Source organism: Bidens hawaiensis, unplaced genomic scaffold, assembly GCF_021521415.1.
Source record: "Bidens hawaiensis isolate Kalapana, Puna unplaced genomic scaffold, B.hawaiensis_p1.1 tig00005653_1, whole genome shotgun sequence".
Lineage (NCBI taxonomy): Eukaryota > Viridiplantae > Streptophyta > Magnoliopsida > Asterales > Asteraceae > Bidens > Bidens hawaiensis.
Genome location: NW_027491368.1, coordinates 1,225,722 through 1,244,713, shown reverse-complemented (window position 1 = coordinate 1,244,713; position 18,992 = coordinate 1,225,722). Strand labels below are relative to the sequence as shown.

Below are 18,992 nucleotides of genomic sequence, written 5' to 3'. Positions count from 1 at the left end.
CAATGACATAGCAAGTCTTATTAGCAATCTTTTATAAAAAAAATCAAGAAAATGATGATATATGTCCAACACCAAGTTAAAAAAAAACAATATTGTATGAAATACGGTAAATCAATTTAGGTTATTGTATGATATACGGTAAAATAATTGTTTACATTGTATGAAATACGATAAAAAAACATATTTTTTAACGTTAACCTTGAATTTTGGTCTAAATTCACCGGTACATCTAGGATCCAAGTTCTTAAATTGATCTCTAAAAGAAATAGCAAAGTTAAAATATTTATGTTGTGTCTCGTAAGATTTTCTTTTCTTATATGTAAGCATAACGAGTCTACGTAAAGGGTTCAACCAGAAGCAATTTGTGGTCTCCACATTAAGCTTTGCATTTGTATTTTCAATTATACGTATTTCTTTAACTTTTAAATATTATTATTATGACATATTATCTTATTTAAAAGTTGATTACTATTTTATTGGGCAACTTTGACCTAACTTTGAAAGTTGGTTATTATTATGTGATATATTAGCTTACTTTTATGAAACTATTCATCATTTAAATTTATTTTTTGGATTTTAAAATTTTAAATTCGCTGTGAGGACTTTCAAAAACAAATTCAAGAAAAATCATCCAAAATTAAAAATACATAAAACTCGAAAATAAACCAACGATACAAATAAACAAATCATCCCCTAACCATCCTCACCTTTGTTCCAAACAACACTAAACCGGATCAGAATACAAGTTAGTCAAAACAATTAAAAAAAAGTACAACCGAGTTAACTCACGCCTTCTTCGGCCTCCCTCTTCCTCTCTTAGCCGGTGCCGCCCCGCCATCCTTATTGACGGCAGGTGGACGGCCTCTGCCAGAAGATGCCCCGCCTCTTTTACTCTTCTTTTCAGCAAAACCGTTAGCATCCGAGTCACTATCATCATCTTCTTCATAATTGTTTTCTTCAGATTCTGAGTCCGAAGATTCCTTGGATTTCTTCTTCCTTTTGTTTGGTGTTTTTGAGGCAGTAGCCGCCTTTCGGGTGGTGGTTTGTTTGGCGGTCGTGGGTTCGGTAATAGGTTCTTCAACCCCTCCTTCACCCGCGGGTTTTCCATCATATATTTCAAGCTGTAAAGAATTAAGGGTTAGGGGTATTCATAAACTGTAGAAAAACTGAGCCCTTCAAACAGAAGCAAACTGGTTGGTTTGGCCCGTTTTGAGATTTATACTGAAACGTTCAAACAGAATCAAATTGGTTAATTCGACCGTTTTGAGATTTATATGGTTTGATTTTGACGGTTTGGCGCTTTTATGTTCCATCGTTCCAGTTATGGGTGTGCATGAAACCGAAAAAACCCAAACCAAGACTAAAATCGACGATTTGGTTTAATGTTTTCAAAAAAATGATTTCCGTTTTTATTACCGAAAAGAACCAAATTTTGGAATTTTATTTGTTATTTTGGATCTTAAGTTATTAAAAAAAATTTCTAACAGTGTAGCCCAAACCCTAAACCCTAGGCCCAAATGTATAACGATCATTTAATCATTAATTAACAAAAAGATTTGAGGCCGAATTTATTATTTGGCTATTACTTTTTTGTCCCGAAAATTTTGAAGCCTAAATTATAAAACCGAAACTGAACCGAACTCAATCCCAAATCCAAAAACTTGAAACCAAAAGATTTTCAGAAACTCAAGAAACCAATATTTTGATTTTTGATTTGAGTCCAAGCTGACCCCAACTCCCCTATAGTTCCAGCCGGGTTCAGAACTTAAAAATAGACAGTGTAAGCCAAACCAGCCGTTTAACGTTTAACCTTAATATTTATACTTTTACATCTTTGGAATAAGAGTAATGTATATATGATATATTCAATCATCTTTATCATTTAAATAAGGGATATTGGTTTTTAATACTCTCAACTTCCACTCATTGGTTGATAACACTTTCAACTGACGATTTGTCTCTCACCACTCCCAACTTGTAACTAGTTTTCTTCTGTCACTCCCGAACTTAACGAACCCTAACTCCGTTAGTTTTTTTTGCTGATGTGACGTGTTTTTACTGATGTGGCATTACAAACATGACATGGCATTTTTCTAATGAAAAGAAATAACTAAATAAATAAAATAAACCCCACCAATAACCATCAACTTCATCTTCTTCCTTTTTCACTCACAAAACCCTAACCTCCATCACCACCCACCTCCTCCACCACCACCCACCCACCCACCCACCCACCCAATCTTCATCCCCTTCATATCCTTTTCAATTTAGAGGTTATCATTACACAAAAAAGGTCGAACTAGAGGTTATTAGTACTGCGTATCATGATAGAAGTTTTCAACTCTAACAGATTAGGCTGTTGAAGGAAGATTTTGCGAGAGGTGGAACAAAGCAAATGGACCTCGACTACGGAGATCTGAACCTGGCGTATTGTCCTGGCTTACTGGAATTCCAACAACCGATTTATGATATCGTCAACCTCGTTAACTCACAAACACCTTGTTGAAACCCCCAAAATTGAAGCGAGTTTGGCGTGAAAGTGGTTGTGGTAGGAGGAAATCGACGAGTCACCATGGGAATCGTGGCCGTAGGCGGTGCAGAGCAAGAGATTTGCAAAGGTCATCTGACTCATCTCATTGACGACCCATGGAAATTGAGGTCGTCACCGTGGAACTCGATGTCGCAGACGTGGAAACCGACGAGTCACCATGGAAGTCCTAGTTACAGCCGTGGAAACTGATTGTTCGTGGTGATAAAGGTGGGTGATGGTGGTGGTGGTAATGGAGGTGGTTGGTTGGGTGGTGTTGGTATTAGATGTTAGGGTATTATAAAGAAGATGATGAAGTAGAGACATGAACCCACAACTTTCTAAAAAAATGCCACATCACATGCCATATCACAAAAAACATGCCATGTCAACAAAAAAACTAATGAAGTTAGAGCCTGTTAAGTTCAAGTTCGGGAGTGGCAAAAAAAATAAGTTACAAGTTGGGAGTGGTGAGAGACAAATCATTAGTTGGGAGTGTTATCTACAAAAGAGTAAAAGTTGAACGTATTAAAAACCAATATCCCTTAAAATAACAATAAAGATACAAAATACTGACTTTGGAAATTAGAAAATAAAAGAGAAACCGGTGCCATCCGTTAAAACTTAAAACCAGTGAGTACAAATCCGGCAAGTTTGCCATTTTTACAAGTCGTAAGATTGATTCAGCCCAGAATTTTCATCAAAACAGGTCGGCGGGTCAGACTTGTAACAACCTTCGGCCCGCTTTAACTCCATTTGTCCTTTTAACTAATTATTTTGGATTTTACAAGTTTGAAATAAAAACACGACCCAAAATATATTATTAGCTTCATTGGAACAAAATACACAAATTAAAAGACTACAAGATGGAGTTTACCTGATCAAGTTGACCACCGACATTCATCCGATCAACCACCACCAAAGAATGAGCAAAACCGCATGCAACACTGCAGGACAACGGTTTGGATAATTAGAACCAGAAATAATGCTTGGCAAATTTCAATTCTTTAAGAAACATAATAAGTATCTGAATTACTAAATTAGGATAAAATCATAACCAGAGTACTTACTTTAAAACATGCATTCCTTCAAGGGCGTCTACCTTCTTTGGGATAGAAGACGATCTGCCAAATAAAATTTAAACGAATTTACAGCCGTTTGAAGATGGTAAAGCACACAGTGAAAGTGTAAAACAAAGTAACATACTTCTGCTGGTGGGGTCCATATCCGAGCTCACCAGATTGAGCGTGGCCCCAACTTATACATGAGCTATCTGCACCCACAAAGTGGTGCATACTGCCTGAATCCATGCAACGTATGTTCCAACCACTACGCACAAAAAGCCACGTTAAATCTTTACTTGCCTAAAATTATGTGATAAGCCCATGTAAAAGGCACTTGGGGAGAAAGTTAATTGTCTTGCAAGTTGCAAGTATTACAAATAAAAGTTTAGGTTACAATATTATTAACCTTGATGTTGAGAAATCATGTTGGTTTAAAGCATTAAACCCGAACACACAACCCATATATTTATGGGAGTAAAACACGTCAACCCGGACCCAAACACACTTAAAAATGTGTTGCCTGAATGATTTAAACGGGTTGACAGATTGATATCGTATTGTAAACATATAAAACGGGTTGGTGTGTCAGCTTGTTTAATTAAACATGTTACAAACTAAACAGGTTAATCAAGTTAACCCAAGCAGTCACGGCTGTTTAACCCACTAATCTTAACAAGTCAAACGAGGTGATGGCATGCAATCACATTATAAACACGTAAAACGGGTTGGTGTGTCAGCTTGTTTAATTAAACATGTTACAAACTAAACAGGTTAATCAAGTTAACCCAAGCAGTCACGGCTGTTTAACCCACTAATCTTAACAAGTCAAACGAGGTGATGGCATGCAATCATATTATAAACACGTAAAACGGGTTGGTGGGTTGTAAGAAATGAGTCAACGGTTAACCCGGCAGACGTGTCGACCTGTTTAATAAACGGGTTAAGAAAGTTAAACAAGTTGACCTGAACATGACCCGTTTAGTTAGAAAGAAGGTAGAAACCTGAGATCCATGAGAGGTTTAGGGTACATCCAATCATCACCCGTGTTCTTAATCTTGCCCCACATGTACATCTGCCCTCCACCTGAACACACAAATTTATCATTCACAAGAACCCAAAAACCAACCTAACCGTTTAAGATGTAAATTTGAAACGCACTACTAATAAACATATTTAACATGTGCAAAAAAGAACAAATTCGGCATACCAGCAGTAACACTAGAATTAACAGAACCAGCAGACACGACTGCACCTGGAGGTACAAGATTATGTTTTGTGAAAACATCAAGGCGGCGAGGGCTAAACTCGTCCTTTTGCTCCCTATGCCCAAGCCTGTTATATCATAGTACAAGTTCGTGTCAAAACATAATAGAAATTTAAAAACAAAATACATATTAAAAGAAGTTATAAGTTAAAAAGGTACTAACCTCCCATATCCTCCAAAGCCCCACCTACAATTGATAAAAAGACCATAAATAAATTCATTAATGAACACTTCTATTTATCAAAAATTTATAACCGTGCAAAAAAACTTACGTGTAAACATGGCCATTTGAATCCACAGCAACTAAACGTAAAACCTTATTAGAAACAAAAGAATTATAACAAAAGTAATAAAAAATTGAAAAATAACCTGTATGGTTTGATCCACAAGCCACTTTAACTATGGTTTCATTAGCAAAAGAAGCAATAGCCTTAGGGCGCGGTTGAGCCTCGTAAGCAAGTCGTACAGAACTATCTTTTGTATTATACTGTAAACAAAGAATAATAATTTATCTTACAAAATGTACATTTATGATCTTATAAATCTTTAAAATTAAAAGGTGTGGCAAATATGTTATTAAGCATACCACATTGTCGGTTCCGTGTCCCAGTTGACCATATTGTGGAAGGCCAGCCGTTCTAAAAACCAACAAACAACATAAAGTCAAAAAAAAAATATTCCAAACATAAACAACCGAATTTACAATCATGACAAACTTGGTTCATGTAATTTTAAGTCTAAATTGGCCAAAACAAGGATCTGTGGAAAGCTTATATGTAAAACAGATAGGGCAGTAAACAAACAGAATGTTCACTAACCGTTCGGTGGGAAGTTCGTTTAGTCAATAAACGACCAAACATGAACATTTCTAGTTCATTCATATATGTTCGTAATATACATTCGTAGATTCATCTAAATTGTTTAGGCCCATAACGATTTATTTAGTTTTAATAACTTTCAGGCCAACACATTTACATAAAATAAATATGATAAACTTAAAAAAATATTAAATAAAAATGTGTTGACCATACAATATAGAAGTGCCTTCATTAGGAGTCAACCATACAGTAAAATCAGCTCCACATGCAACATTCGTGACATCAGATACCAGACAACATACCGGATACAACTCAATTTCTACAAAAGAAAGTAATCAACTTTATTATTATGTTCTTTATACAATAATTAATATATTTAATTAACTCACCATTTCTCACTGAACCTGAACCGAGCTGCCCGTGTTTGTTCCAACCAAAAGCCAAAGAGAGTCCGTCTTCGGTTACTACAACTGTATGAGCTTTCCCGCTCCCTGCTTTAACAATTTTGTACCTGAAATTTATATAACAAAATCAAGAACTTTAATGTTATTTCATGAATTTAAATTTGTTTAAAAACAATTTTGACAAGCATGTGTATATGTAAAAACGATACCAAGCATTACTAGTAGAGTTTTAGATTATTAATTGTCAGATTTAAACAAGTAACAAGCCCACTATTTAGGAGACAAAAAATAGGTTTTAGATAATCAGTTTCACCTGACTAGTCAACTACAAATCCCGTCCTCATAAAGCTTCTGCTTTTTTAAATTAAAAAATGTCCTTTATTCTGTCATTTTATTAACTATCTCGTTAAATTATAAAATGTTCAGAAGTTACCAAGCATTCAAACTAGGAGAGTGCATGAAACCGAAAAAAATGACTTGCAACCAAAATAACGGAATCCAAACAAAAATCCAAAAACCGTACTTTCTGTTTAGTATTCTTAGAACCCTGGAACCGACTCTATTGTAAATAACCGGGTCCGGTCTAGCGAGTCTTACCTGGTTTATGCTCACCCCTAATGAATCAACGGACTCAACATCACATAATCACTTTCAAGGCTCATAAAACAAACCCATAAGCCAAAAAAAACTAAAATAATATAAAAAAAACTCACGAAGCAAGTGCAGAGACTACAGTGGGCCTATCGCGTTGAATCTGATCACCATGTCCAAGCTGCCCCTTCTGCAAACACCAATTATTTACAGAAATATGAACTTTATTTATAATAATAAAAATTGAATCTTTGATGCAACTTACATCATTTCGACCCCAAGTATAACAACGTCCATCAACATCCACAGCAACACAATGACAAGATGCTACAGGATAATACCAACAAAATTTCAATTAAATTAAAAAAAAAAGAGCAAAACGACGACGTATTAATGAGCAAGAGTCAGTGACTGACCACAGCCAGACGCCACAAAGCGAATGTCAACGCCGACGAGTGGGCGGAGGCGCGTGGGCGAAACCAAGTTAGTTTCCGTGGAGCCTTTCCGGCGGCCAATGGTGTCCCACGCCGTCGTGCCACAGAACAACAGCTCTCCGCCCATCACTTCGTCGTCTTTCTCTGCCGCCGCCGTTGACATCTCAATGGAGATTAGGGTTAGTGAAAACCTAATTAAATAAAAAACAATTGGGGGAAATGAAAAAAGAGAGATAAAGAGAGGATTGGGGTTCGGATTTCAATTCCAAATCAATGTATGTATTTGTTGTTGCTTTATTATTATCTTTCTTTCAAGTGTTATTTTATTATTATTATTATTATTATTATTATGTTTTTATTTTTTTTTATTTCTTTGTTTTGGAGGTCATTGTCAGGGAGATTGTGCACCCTTTTTTTCTTTAATTAGGCTTTAACTATGTTATGATGCCACATATGGGTCGCTTCCGCAGGTTCTTTCCTTTTTATGGATGGAAGGATGATGCCTTTTTTTTCCTTTTAGAACGATTAACTAACGCCGAATACTTCGTACGCTGTTCAATTGGTTAAAGGTAGCTTGAGCCGGCCACTAGTCCGGACGGACGGAGCCCCTAGCGGTCCACCTATTGAGGAATTCTTCGGATAAAACCCGACCCCCACGCCCACCAAAGGCACGCCAACGAGGGGCCGGTAAAACCGGGTGAGATAAGGACTCGAACCCTGGCAAGCCAGGGTCATCCCTCATATCTTCCATATAAATCGGTGATAGTGATGTTTGAACCCCGTACATCTCACTAGTAAGACCTTCCGCATCAAGGCCATCCATGGCTTATGTGGAGGAGATTTGTTAAAAGGATGAAAAAGACATGTATTGTGGAGGGTCATCCATCCTTGAAGATCCTTCCTCAAGGATGGTGGTTGGTGGGTCCCCAATGTTGGTGATGTGGAAATTATGAGGTTGTTTGTGGGAAGAATGAATATGTTATTGTTGTAGGTAACAAGTGTTTGTGAAAAGAATGAATAAAAAGCTGATGTGACATGTTGACTAGGTTGTTTGTAATAAGAATTACCTTGAACTGATGCAAGCAATCTAAAGTGAGTACTCTACCACTGAGTTACATCCAATTTATGAAATGATGATGCCTTTGGTTTGGTTTGGCCCACTAGATTCATGTTTATGAGGTTATATTCTTCTTTCTTTTTTCTTTTCTTTTTTTTTAACTTTGGATGCTTTTAAATGGGAATCAAAATTGGTATTTTGTTTTTTAGTTTGATTTGGAGATTGATTTATTTTTGAGTTTTTTATTTAAAGGATTGGAAAAGAAAAGATAAGAATTTTTTTTTTATTCTTGAGTTTTTTATTAAAAGAAAAGAAAGGGAATAGAAAGAAAACTTAGGCATTTTTTCCTTCAAAACTTTCCTGCCAAATATGGCATGATTGTGAAGGAAAGTTTATAACTCATTACAATATTACTAATTTATCATATCTCAATTCTCTTTTCCATGTTGTTATGAGGACATAATTGCAAAGTTACAATTTTTTCCCTATCTTTTCCTTTCGATCTAACTCAAGAATGTAATTAACACTTTCTTTTCTTTTATTTTATTTAAACTCGAGAATTCCTTGTAAGTATATAATTTCCTTTCTTCCCCTATCCAATCTTATCATTTCTTTTTCTTGTATTTTAAACCCGAGAATGCAGTGTTAATGAGGGAAATGAAAGGAATCGGGTGGAAATCGGGAAAATCGCATTTTTAAGGAAACAAATGGAGATTAAATGTGAGAAAATTGATGTTTGTTTAGATCGAACCAAATTAGAAATATTTGTTGAAATTGATTTTGAACACGTAAAAAAAACATTCTTTTAATTCTATTTCATTTTTTTTTCAAAATCAACACGGTAGTTGTGACATTCGTCAAATTTGAGTCACGATTTATATTCGTTTTGTAAACTTTCATATTGTAAACCCGACTCAATATTTTTAGAACCTTATTTAATTATTGTATAATATTATTATATACCTCAACCATAAATATCGATGTTTGTCATGTTATAGTGTCGTTAAAAAAAACATAAAGGGTTCAAACTGATTTTCGTAAACTCGTTATAAGCTTTGGAAACCTTTAAACTCATATTAAACATTGATTGAAACTTGGAGGGTTTTTATTGTAAATATGTGATATATATAACAAACCCTAACCCTATCTTTATATCACCAGCCGCCCCACCCCCAACCTCTCTCGCACTTCCGGCGCCGTTTTCTGGCGACCGGCGACGTCCGACGCACCACCTCCGACCACCACCGACCTCCGGCCACTCTCCCTTTTCTCCTCCTCGTCATTCCGGCACCCCACCACCTCCAGCCGCACTCTCCTTCCCAACCTCGCGTTTCCGGCACGGCTCTCTCTCTCAGATCGTTTTTCCGGCGACCGGAAAGCCGACCGCCGTGGCACCACCATCTCCGCTTCTCTCCTCGCCTCTCTCTCCCTCGCTGTCTCTCTCTCTCTCTCTCGTTCGTTCTCCCTCTCTCTCCCTTCTCTCTCTCTCTGCTCCGTTTTCCGGCGCGCCTCCGGCGGCCGGAATCAACTCCGGCGACCCATGTTCCTCATCTTCAATTTCAGGTACTGATTCGGTTTAACCGTTTGTAACGAAAATGGATCTGGGTATAAGGTTTGGATTTATTTGTTTTGGGGAAGATGATAGTGTCGGGTTAATGGTTTTTAAATCTCATTTTTGGGTTTTTCTAGCAAATAGTTGGCTAGTGAAGTTGGTTGTGGTTGTGTCTCGGGTTTGGGAGGTCACAAGTTCGATTCCATTCGTGACCAACTTCGGTTTGTTTTTGTTAACAAATTATTCAAGTTAATATTAGTGTTTTTTTGACTATCACTATGTTTATTATCTAGAATATTATTATTATCCTTTAACAAAAATTATTATTGTCATTTTTATTATGATTATTAAATAATATTACCAAATTCTAATATTGTTGATGTTATCAACTTGTTTATTGAACCGGAACCCGTGTCGGGCCTAGTTAACATTTAAAGTCATCATCACTCGAGTTATATCTTTTTATCACTAATACTACTATTATTAAAATATTATAAGTATTAGTTATTATTAATATGGCACATATAATTATTATAATTATTATTATTATTATTAAAACTTATAAATCTATTAATAACGTTTTCGACAATAAAGTAATAATTATTATATTTGTTAATACTACTACTACTACTACTATTAGTTTTTTTTAACAATTCTCAATTTGTAGTATTACTATGTATTATCGTCATCTTTATCTTATATATATATATATGTAACATGTTATCAAGTTTTTATTATCATTACTATCTTTATCATAAATAATATTATTATAAGCTTCATTATAAATTCATTTTTATAAAACCGAACATTCTCGTCCAATATTGTAAATGTAGTTTCAACTAAAGTTCAAGTTCATTAATATATTTTATTTATTCGTTTTCAATTAGCTTTCAAGTCGGATTCGTTCGTTTCGTTTTCAAGCTTTCTATATATCGATCACTTATTAGTTTCTCAATTCGTCAATCGAGGTGAGTACTTTCATACCCCATTTTTCATATTTCGTTTTGGGGTGACATTTCATACTTATCAAACTAAATGCTTTATTTACTTAAATCTTTAAACCCACAAACGTGATTGTATACCTTACTTAAATAATTGCTCGATTTGGTGTTCTATGCTTACTATGTGTTTATGGCTTTTGGATGGTGGAACTATAAATCCTAGACCATTTGACAACCCCTCATGGCAAGGTGTCGTTAACGTAATGCAATTAACGATAACTATAAAATTCCTAGGCTACTTGGCAACCCCTTGTAGCTAGGTGGTGCTAATGTGTTTAGCAATTGTCAATAAAATCCTAGACTATTTGGCATCCCCTTATAGCTAGGTGTCGCTAACTTGTTTAGCGATAACTATTTTATCCAAGTTGTTGCTTTTATTTATTGTTTTGAATACAAGTTTTGTGGCTTTATTTTATTATTATATACTTATATGCTCAAACTTATGAATTGCTCACCAACCTTTGTGTTGACAAACTTTATTTTATGAAATGTTACATGTTTGACTTTTGTTGACTCGAGGACTTGATGAAAAACGTTACCAAAACTATTAGGGTATTAGTAAAACGAACAATATGATTACTACTTGTTTCCAAATTTGTTTATATGAACGAGATGTGTTTGTTTATTGATTTATGAACTAAAATGAGTTGATTAAATATTGTCACTTTAAATAGTGTCTTGTGTATTTGGGTAATCGGTTGCACCCCGGCATGTTCTGCCGCCTTTGGTCGGGGTGTGACAGTAGTTAATCATATATTTCCTTCCCCTCCTTTTTCCTCTCCTTAATTCCCTTTCTTTTCTTCTTTCTTTTCTTTTGTTTATTAAACTCAAGCTAGTGGTTGAACATATGGTAATGTATGAGGTTCGGTAAATGGTTGAGTAAATTGTTGTGGGGTAATTGGGTGGAGTTGAGTGTGTTGGCAATTAGAAACATGTTTAACTGTTTAAGACACGATAAGATTTGTTTATAAAAAAATAAATGCAATATGTGGTTTTTTTATTTTCTTAAATTATTGAAATTAGTAGGAGAGACTCCATAATTTTTCCTTATTAAAACTTAAATCTGTTTTATAGTCATGACATATAAAGTAGTTAAATGAGTCATATGTAACATCCTACTTTTGGTTATAATGATAAAATAAATTTCGCCTAATTTATAGTGGGTCGTTATCGGTTTAGATAGATAGAAAATGAGTTGGGCTAGTGTTGGGTTAAATGGATATGGGTCATGGACTTGGGTTATGAAAGAAAGAAGGAAAGACCATGGGCTTAAGCCCATGATCCCTAAATATATAAACCATAATCACCATTTAATCCCTCATTTACACATATCTCTTACACCACCAAAACACACACTTAAGATCTCTCTCTAGTTCTCTCCTTGTTTAGCCGAACCAAGAAAGAGGAATCGATCCCGACCCGAGGTAATACTAGTATAATATTGTATGAGCTCAAACTTGTTAAATTTAGTCGCGAAACGATGAGCCGACACCTTTAAACCGTTAAAGTCATGAGATCCGGGTGGAATTGGGTATTAACCGAGCAAAAGATGAGCCTAGGGATCACCCTAGCTCAGATCTGGATCAAACGGGACGAAAAACGGTGAAAACGGTGCTGAAACACGTTTTTCCGGCCACCGCCCGGTTTTACGGCACGGCGGCGCCGGAAAGACGGCGCCGGAAAGGCGGCTGGGTATTTAAGGATGTCAGAGAATGTTATATGTTTATGACATTCTCTGACAAACCCTAACCCTAATTCGTTAACGGAGACTAACGAACTAGGGGTGATTCGTCAAGTGAATTCGCTAATGAAAGCTTAACGAACTAGCCCTAGTTCGTATCCTGATTCGTTATAGAAAAGACAACGAATTAACCTCATTTCGTTATACTCATTCGTTAAAGGAAGGTAACGAACTAGACGGTTCAATTCGTTACTGAGGGGTCATTCGCTATAGGGTTCAATTCGTCAAAGAACTAGTTCGCTATGGGTTCCAATTCGCTACGTGGACCGGTTTGATTCATTATAAAAGTAACGAATGGGTCATTCGTTATGAACCCGATAACGAACTAGAAGTTTAGTATAATGACAGAATGGTCCCTGAACTTAGAAAAAGAATGATTTAATTACAAAGAAGCCCTTGAACATTTTAAGTTAGCAAATTTATAATGATTCAAAATACTAATGGAAAATGTGTTAAGACAGTTAATGGAAATAAAAATTTTCCAAGCTGACCTGCCAGCTCGACCCCAGCCAGGGGCTCTGCCCCTTGGACCCTGCTAGGGGCTGCCGCCCCTAGACCTCGCTGCCAGGGGCGCTGCCCCCGGACCCCCATCCGTTGAGAATGATAATTAGATTAGAAACGCGAGATGGGTAGTGATAGTTAATTAACGCATGTAATTATTATACAGTTAGCAGTGCCCAACTGAAGAAAGGAATAACTATTAACGGTGAACGTAACCGACTTCAGGTGAGTTTCTAGCCCCACTTCCTTGTTATGTTTTCGGGGCTGTGTGCATACTCGACGTGATAGTTAATACACTTACCTTAAGTGGTAAGTGTATGCCTTGGATGATTTATGATTGATGATTGCTTGACGGTGCGTGAACGATCTTTGGATATTTCATGTATCGCAAGGTGGTAGTTAATGATATGATTGATATGTATGATGTATGATTGAGGTATGTATGAATATATGTGATGTATGAATAATGTATGTATGATATGTTGATGGTACGTGAACGCTCTTCGGAGATTGCATGATTGTCAAGGAAAGTAAGTAAGAACATGTATGGTATAGTTGCACGAAACAAAGGGACCAGACCCTAATAATATCTGTGATGGTAGGGACCAGACCCTAATAATATATGTGATGTTGGGGACCAGACTCTCTATAATATCTGTGATGTTAGGGACCAGACCCTTATAATATCTGTGAGGTTATAGGGCGGAAGGCTCTTTAAATAGGATGGATAGTTATATATGAAAAGTAAGTATGATTAATGTACACCCCTTCGGGCACGTGTGCAAGTATGAGAACAGATTGTATGTTGTATGATTAACTAGAACTCACTCAGCGTAGCTGACTTTTAGTATGCACGCAGGTGAGTAGATTGAGGCAGCTTGCATAAAAGGAAGCACATGGCATGGACTTGAAGAAGCTGGCATCTCAAGGAAGTGTTATGTTATTTTAAAGACAATTTTTATGATTAAATAATTTGGAATGATCGTTAAGACAAGAATTATGGTTATGTAATGAAATGGTTCGAATGTTTTTAATATTCCGCGAATGTTTTTGTTAACTCTGATATTTAGAACTGTGTTTATGAGTAAATCCAAATTTAAAGTGAGGCACCGGTAACGGGGCCTTACATCATATTCATGTCTGATACTTGTGTTAAGCGTGTCTTTTCTAACATGTTAAATCTGTTAAGACACGAATTGCAAGCCCTAAAGATAAGTAGTGAAAAGGTTGCCAAAAACTGCCACAAATTGAGCATTGGCGGCATTGAGTGGCAGTGGGATGGTGGCACTGGCAAGTGTTACACAAAGGATGAGTCTCCGTGTAAGGTCTCTTGTTGGATGGAGATTGTGTCGTTTGAGCTTGAGGTGTATTTGAGTTAGATAGGGAGAAATTTTTTATAGGTGGCTTTGCGTTTCTGTTTGGGGTTTGAGAATGACTCGGCCTTGACCTCCTTTGGCGGTTCGGTTGCGGATTTGTCAGCGGGTTGAAGACACACTGTAGAAACACGGATCTAACTCAGATATAATAACGATTAACACCTAGATCTAATTCCGTGAGGATCTAGTTCATGATTACTCTTTAATTATATGTTATATTAATTGTATATATGTGCATGTAATATATTAATACGTTATATAAGAAGCTTTGATTGAGAGAATACTTGGACATCAATTCGATAATTAATCTCAAAACTTATCTTAAACAAAGGGAAACACCTCTATATATAGAAGATGGGTCTAGTTCGTTACACATTCTGTAACGAAATAGCCTCCCACTTCGTTACATTACAATAAATAATAATAAACTTAACGAACTTCTCCCTAATTCATTAAATGCAACTATGAATCCAATGCTCATGACACACACGAACAACGCGTTGATATTGCATTGCTCGGTTATAGTCTTCACGACGCTCTATTAATATTTTATTCTTGAACAGCACGTCATTGTCGGTCTCTATCAAGTTTACGAGCCACATCGGACCAATAATCTTTATCAGCTCAGTCTTCAAGCCCTTGCCCAGAATAATAACGGCCTCGCCAGTTCGATTGTCGTAATACAAGCGGCTGAAAGATAAATACATGTGTTAATTCAGCGTCTTGACTGGTACCCGCTTCATCGTTGTTGGGTCAAGAAATTGACCTAAGGGGAAGATTGCCAAGTCAAAGATTTGTTCAAAATGACATATGGGAGATTGGAATCTTCTCAACCTCCTCAGAATTCTCTAAGTATGGACCCGGGCACACCTTAGACTTCCGAGCAAGCTTTTACTTAGCCGGGTACGATATTTTTTCTGTCGGGCAGGGTTATCTTCTAGAAGTCTTCTTTAGTGAATATCCGAGCAGGGTTTGCAAATTAGTGTATTACCGGGTATGGTTCACTAGTGTATGCAAGTCCGGGTAAGGATCACTATCAAGCAGGTTTGTTCTTCAAAGCCAAGTCAAGTTCACTCCCGAGTAAGCTTTAGGCTAACCAAGCTCATGAAGCCAAGTAATTGGAAGACCGGGCAATGTATTCATTAATAAGTATGGTCCAAGTAAGCTTGATGATTTAATGATATATCTCAAGTATCATCGGGCAAGGTTCAACTTAAGCAAGGAACAGTGCTACCAAGCACACTTTGCTAAATAAGCTTTTCTCTAGCAAAGGGTTGAAGGGACCATTGAAGAACAAGGTTGCTCGTAAGGGTTTGTCGGGCAAAGTCTGACAAAGTCAAGAAGATTGAAGTCTACCCAGTAAGTATTTTACTTGGTAAAATACTCTTCAAGTAAAGTCTACCCGGAAACTGATCCCGAGCACACTTCTATGATTACCAAGTCCTGAAGGATGGCAGAGCATACTCGGAAAGACAACAGTGATGCAAAGCCTACCGGAAGACTTGTTTCACACTTAGAATATTTCTGAATATGTAATTTGAATATGTATTTACGTTTGGAGTTTTCTAGAAGGAATGACAGCTGTCATAAGGTGGCAGGCCTTTAAATAGAATGTTTTAGGGCACGCCGCCTAAGGCAGACAGACACATTAATTAAGAAAGAATATTGTGTGTGACGGCTGTCTTAATACAGTACGAATAAAACCTTCCTTCAAGAAACCCTAAATCGATTATCCACTTTGTATGATTGATATTAGATAAATGGAAATCTTTTGAGTAAATCTTGTTGTGTTGGTTACCTTTGAATACTGATTAAGCAACCATATATTTGTTATTGATTCCGCCTTTAACAAACGGAAATCTTTCTAAATATAGCAACACGTCATCAACTCCCTTGTCGAAACATCTGTTTATGTGAGTTATGACATGATTTGAGTAAGATTCAGCTGAAATCGGGGACCTGACAAGTGGTATCAGAGCTTGTTGCTGCTATTTTGAAAGATTCTTGTTGCTGATTGAAGATTTGAAGAAAGATGACGTAAGAAGACCATTGTTCCATTTATTTGTGACGTCAGCAGCTCTGTTCTTCATTTTTCTTCCAGATCTACAATCTACCGGTGTTTTCTCTTCCTTATTTCAATTAAAGCTTTAATCTTTATATCTAAATCTTGCTCTAATCATATCAGACACATCAGATCTGAACAACCTGTTTTCAGATCTGATTATTTTAAAACTTTACTTTTTACAAAGAAACTGATTTTAAGTCTTTGAAAATGTCTGGATATGAGGAACACGAGGTGTCTACTAACAAGATACCAAGATTGTATGGACATGAAAACTTTACCAAGTGGAAAGTGCTTTTTGAAGCAGCTGTATGCTACAATGATGTTGATATGTGGAACTCCATCAAGAATGGTCCACAAGCTGCAGTTGAGGAAGGTGCAAATACAGCTGGAACTGTTGCTGTAAGAGAAAGAATGAGAAAGGTGGATGACATGGCCTTAGCTATGATTAAGCTAGGACTGTCGTGGGAGATTTTAACCAAGGTGGCACATCATACAACTGCCAAACAAATGTATGATGCCATCCTTGAGATGTATGAAGGGAATACTGAGTTGAAGAACATTAAGAAACAAAGATTGAAGCAACAGTTGGAAAGGTTCAAGTATAAGGAGGGAGAAAGGTTAAAATCAATACTAGAACGTTTTCTAGCTATTGTGAATGAGTTGAGGACAACTGATTATGTAATGACTGACTTCGATTTAAATACAAAGTTACTCAACTCAATGCCAAAGGAATGGTATACTGCTTGCAAATTCATCCTTCAGAAGCACAATTTCAATGAATTGAAATTGGATGATGTAGTATGCTTCCTTCAGGCTGCAGAACTTGAAATGATAGAGAATGAAATGATTAAGGAAGAAAGACCCTGCTTCAATGTTTCAAATGCATTGATTGCACCAATGGGTAACTTGACTATCAAGAATCAACAGCAAATTCCCATCATTGAAGAACCAGTTGAGCATAATGCTGATACTCCAAAATCTTTCATTGTAAGTAGCACAAGTAATCAAGGAAATCAGCAGAGGTTCAATGTGCAACTGATTGATGACACTGATTCTGCCTCTATGGCAAGTGGGAAGTTACCTCATTCTAGTGGTGGAAATGGACAAGGCAATGAAACACATGCCTTACTTTCTATATTCACTGAGTCATATAATGCCTTTGTTGCAAAGAACTTGATTCACATAAGTGTGGGACAAGATGACTTAGAACAAATTGATGCAGATGATTTGGAAGACATGGATTTGAAATGGCAAGCTGCCATGTTGGCTTTGAGAAGTAAAAGGCTGTATAACAGAACTGGTAGGTCTATGGTTTCTGGTCCTAATGACAGGATTGGATTTGACAAGTCAAAAGCAATTTGCTACAATTGTCAGTAACCTGGTCATTTTGCAAGAGAATGCAATCAACCAAGAAACTTTTAGATGAATCAATTTCAAAATCAACAGCCAAGAGGTCAGTAGCAATACCAACAAAATCAGCCAATATTCAACAACAACAACTTCAATCCCAACAACAATTACAACCCCAACTTCAATAACAACAACTTCAACAACTTTCAGCCTCAAATGAACAATCAACAACAAAGTATGCAACAAACTCAAGGTTTTCAAATGAAAAACAATCAAAACCTTCAAGCAGCTCAAAATGTTCCAAACAACACTGTTCCAGCAAACCAAAATTAGATCAGAAATCAAGGAAATGTGGCAGTGACTACACAACATGAAGGAAATTTTGATTGGAGCAATCATGAAAAGGACATTGCTGATGATATCAAGAAAGAAAATGTGGCATTCATGGCCATAATTGAGAAAGAAAAAGAATCATCATCTCAGGTACACTCTGCTCCCACTGTTGATTTAAATGAAATTATCAATGAATTGAAAACAAAAGTAGGCAAGCTGGAAAGTGAGTGTTTTAGGAAACAAAGTATCATTAATGGGTATGAAGCTAGTGAGCTGACCAGTGAAGAAAAGATTAAAAGCCTAGAAGATGACTGCATGGTCAGCTACAGAGCTCAATCCAGATACATCACTGAGATTGATGGATTAAAGAAGATGTTAGTTGAAGAAAAGGTGCAGAACACTAAACTGAAAATGGAAACTGAATTTTTAAAGAACCTGGTCTCAACAGGAAACATATGTGGTATTCTGAATCAAGTGAAGGACCAAGACAAATAAAAAGCAGTTCCACCTCCATTCAATAACAACTTCATGCCAAAAGTTGACAAAGAGAAGAGAGATGCATATCTGCAGCAATTCAGAGATGTCTTTCAAGATAAAGAAGAATTTGTTGATTTGTACAAAAAGGTAGAAGTAAATGAAGAAGGTGAGTTTGTAATTAAGGAAGAAGTAAAATAAGATAAGTCAGTTGGAGTTCAAGTCTCTGAAGATGACTTTGATTTTGTTGAATTGGATCAAGATGATTTAAGTGATTTAAGTGATCAAATCACTGATGAGGAAATCAAAGCTGCTGAAAGAGGAAGAAAATACAAGAAACCAGAATCTGTTGATCAACTTCCAAAGTATCTACCAGTCCCTCCAAGAATGAAGAAACAAAATGATAAGATGAAAAGAGAACAGGTATCTTTTGACATTTG

General features: G+C 36.4%; 1 protein-coding gene across 1 annotated transcript; it reads right to left on the bottom strand.

Annotated features, from left to right (window-relative positions):
- Positions 1 to 604: 604 nt before the first annotated feature.
- Positions 605 to 7,333, bottom strand: LOC143630378 (uncharacterized). The gene is made up of 15 exons (XM_077099416.1): positions 7,085 to 7,333; positions 6,934 to 6,995; positions 6,791 to 6,858; positions 6,063 to 6,184; positions 5,887 to 5,992; positions 5,442 to 5,493; positions 5,225 to 5,342; positions 5,128 to 5,158; positions 5,019 to 5,042; positions 4,799 to 4,923; positions 4,593 to 4,674; positions 3,734 to 3,856; positions 3,598 to 3,651; positions 3,405 to 3,474; positions 605 to 1,121 (listed from the first exon to the last, which is right to left on the bottom strand). The coding sequence occupies exons 1-15, from the start codon at positions 7,263 to 7,265 to the stop codon at positions 786 to 788; spliced, it is 1,554 nt and encodes a 517-aa protein (XP_076955531.1). The 5' UTR covers positions 7,266 to 7,333; the 3' UTR covers positions 605 to 785.
- Between the last annotated feature and the right edge of the window lie 11,659 nt (positions 7,334 to 18,992).

What these genes read in the sequence shown, in the direction of transcription:
- LOC143630378 (XM_077099416.1), bottom strand. Translation starts at nt 7,265, where the DNA reads ATGTCAACGGCGGCGGCAGAGAAAGACGACGAAGTGATGGGCGGAGAG. An exon ending in GTAGTCTCTGCACTTGCTTC is followed by an intron (nt 6,185 to 6,790) that starts GTGAGTTTTTTT and finishes TATAAATTTCAG; the next exon opens with GTACAAAATTGTTAAAGCAG. An exon ending in TTGTGGATCAAACCATACAG is followed by an intron (nt 5,159 to 5,224) that starts GTTATTTTTCAA and finishes TTTTACGTTTAG; the next exon opens with TTGCTGTGGATTCAAATGGC.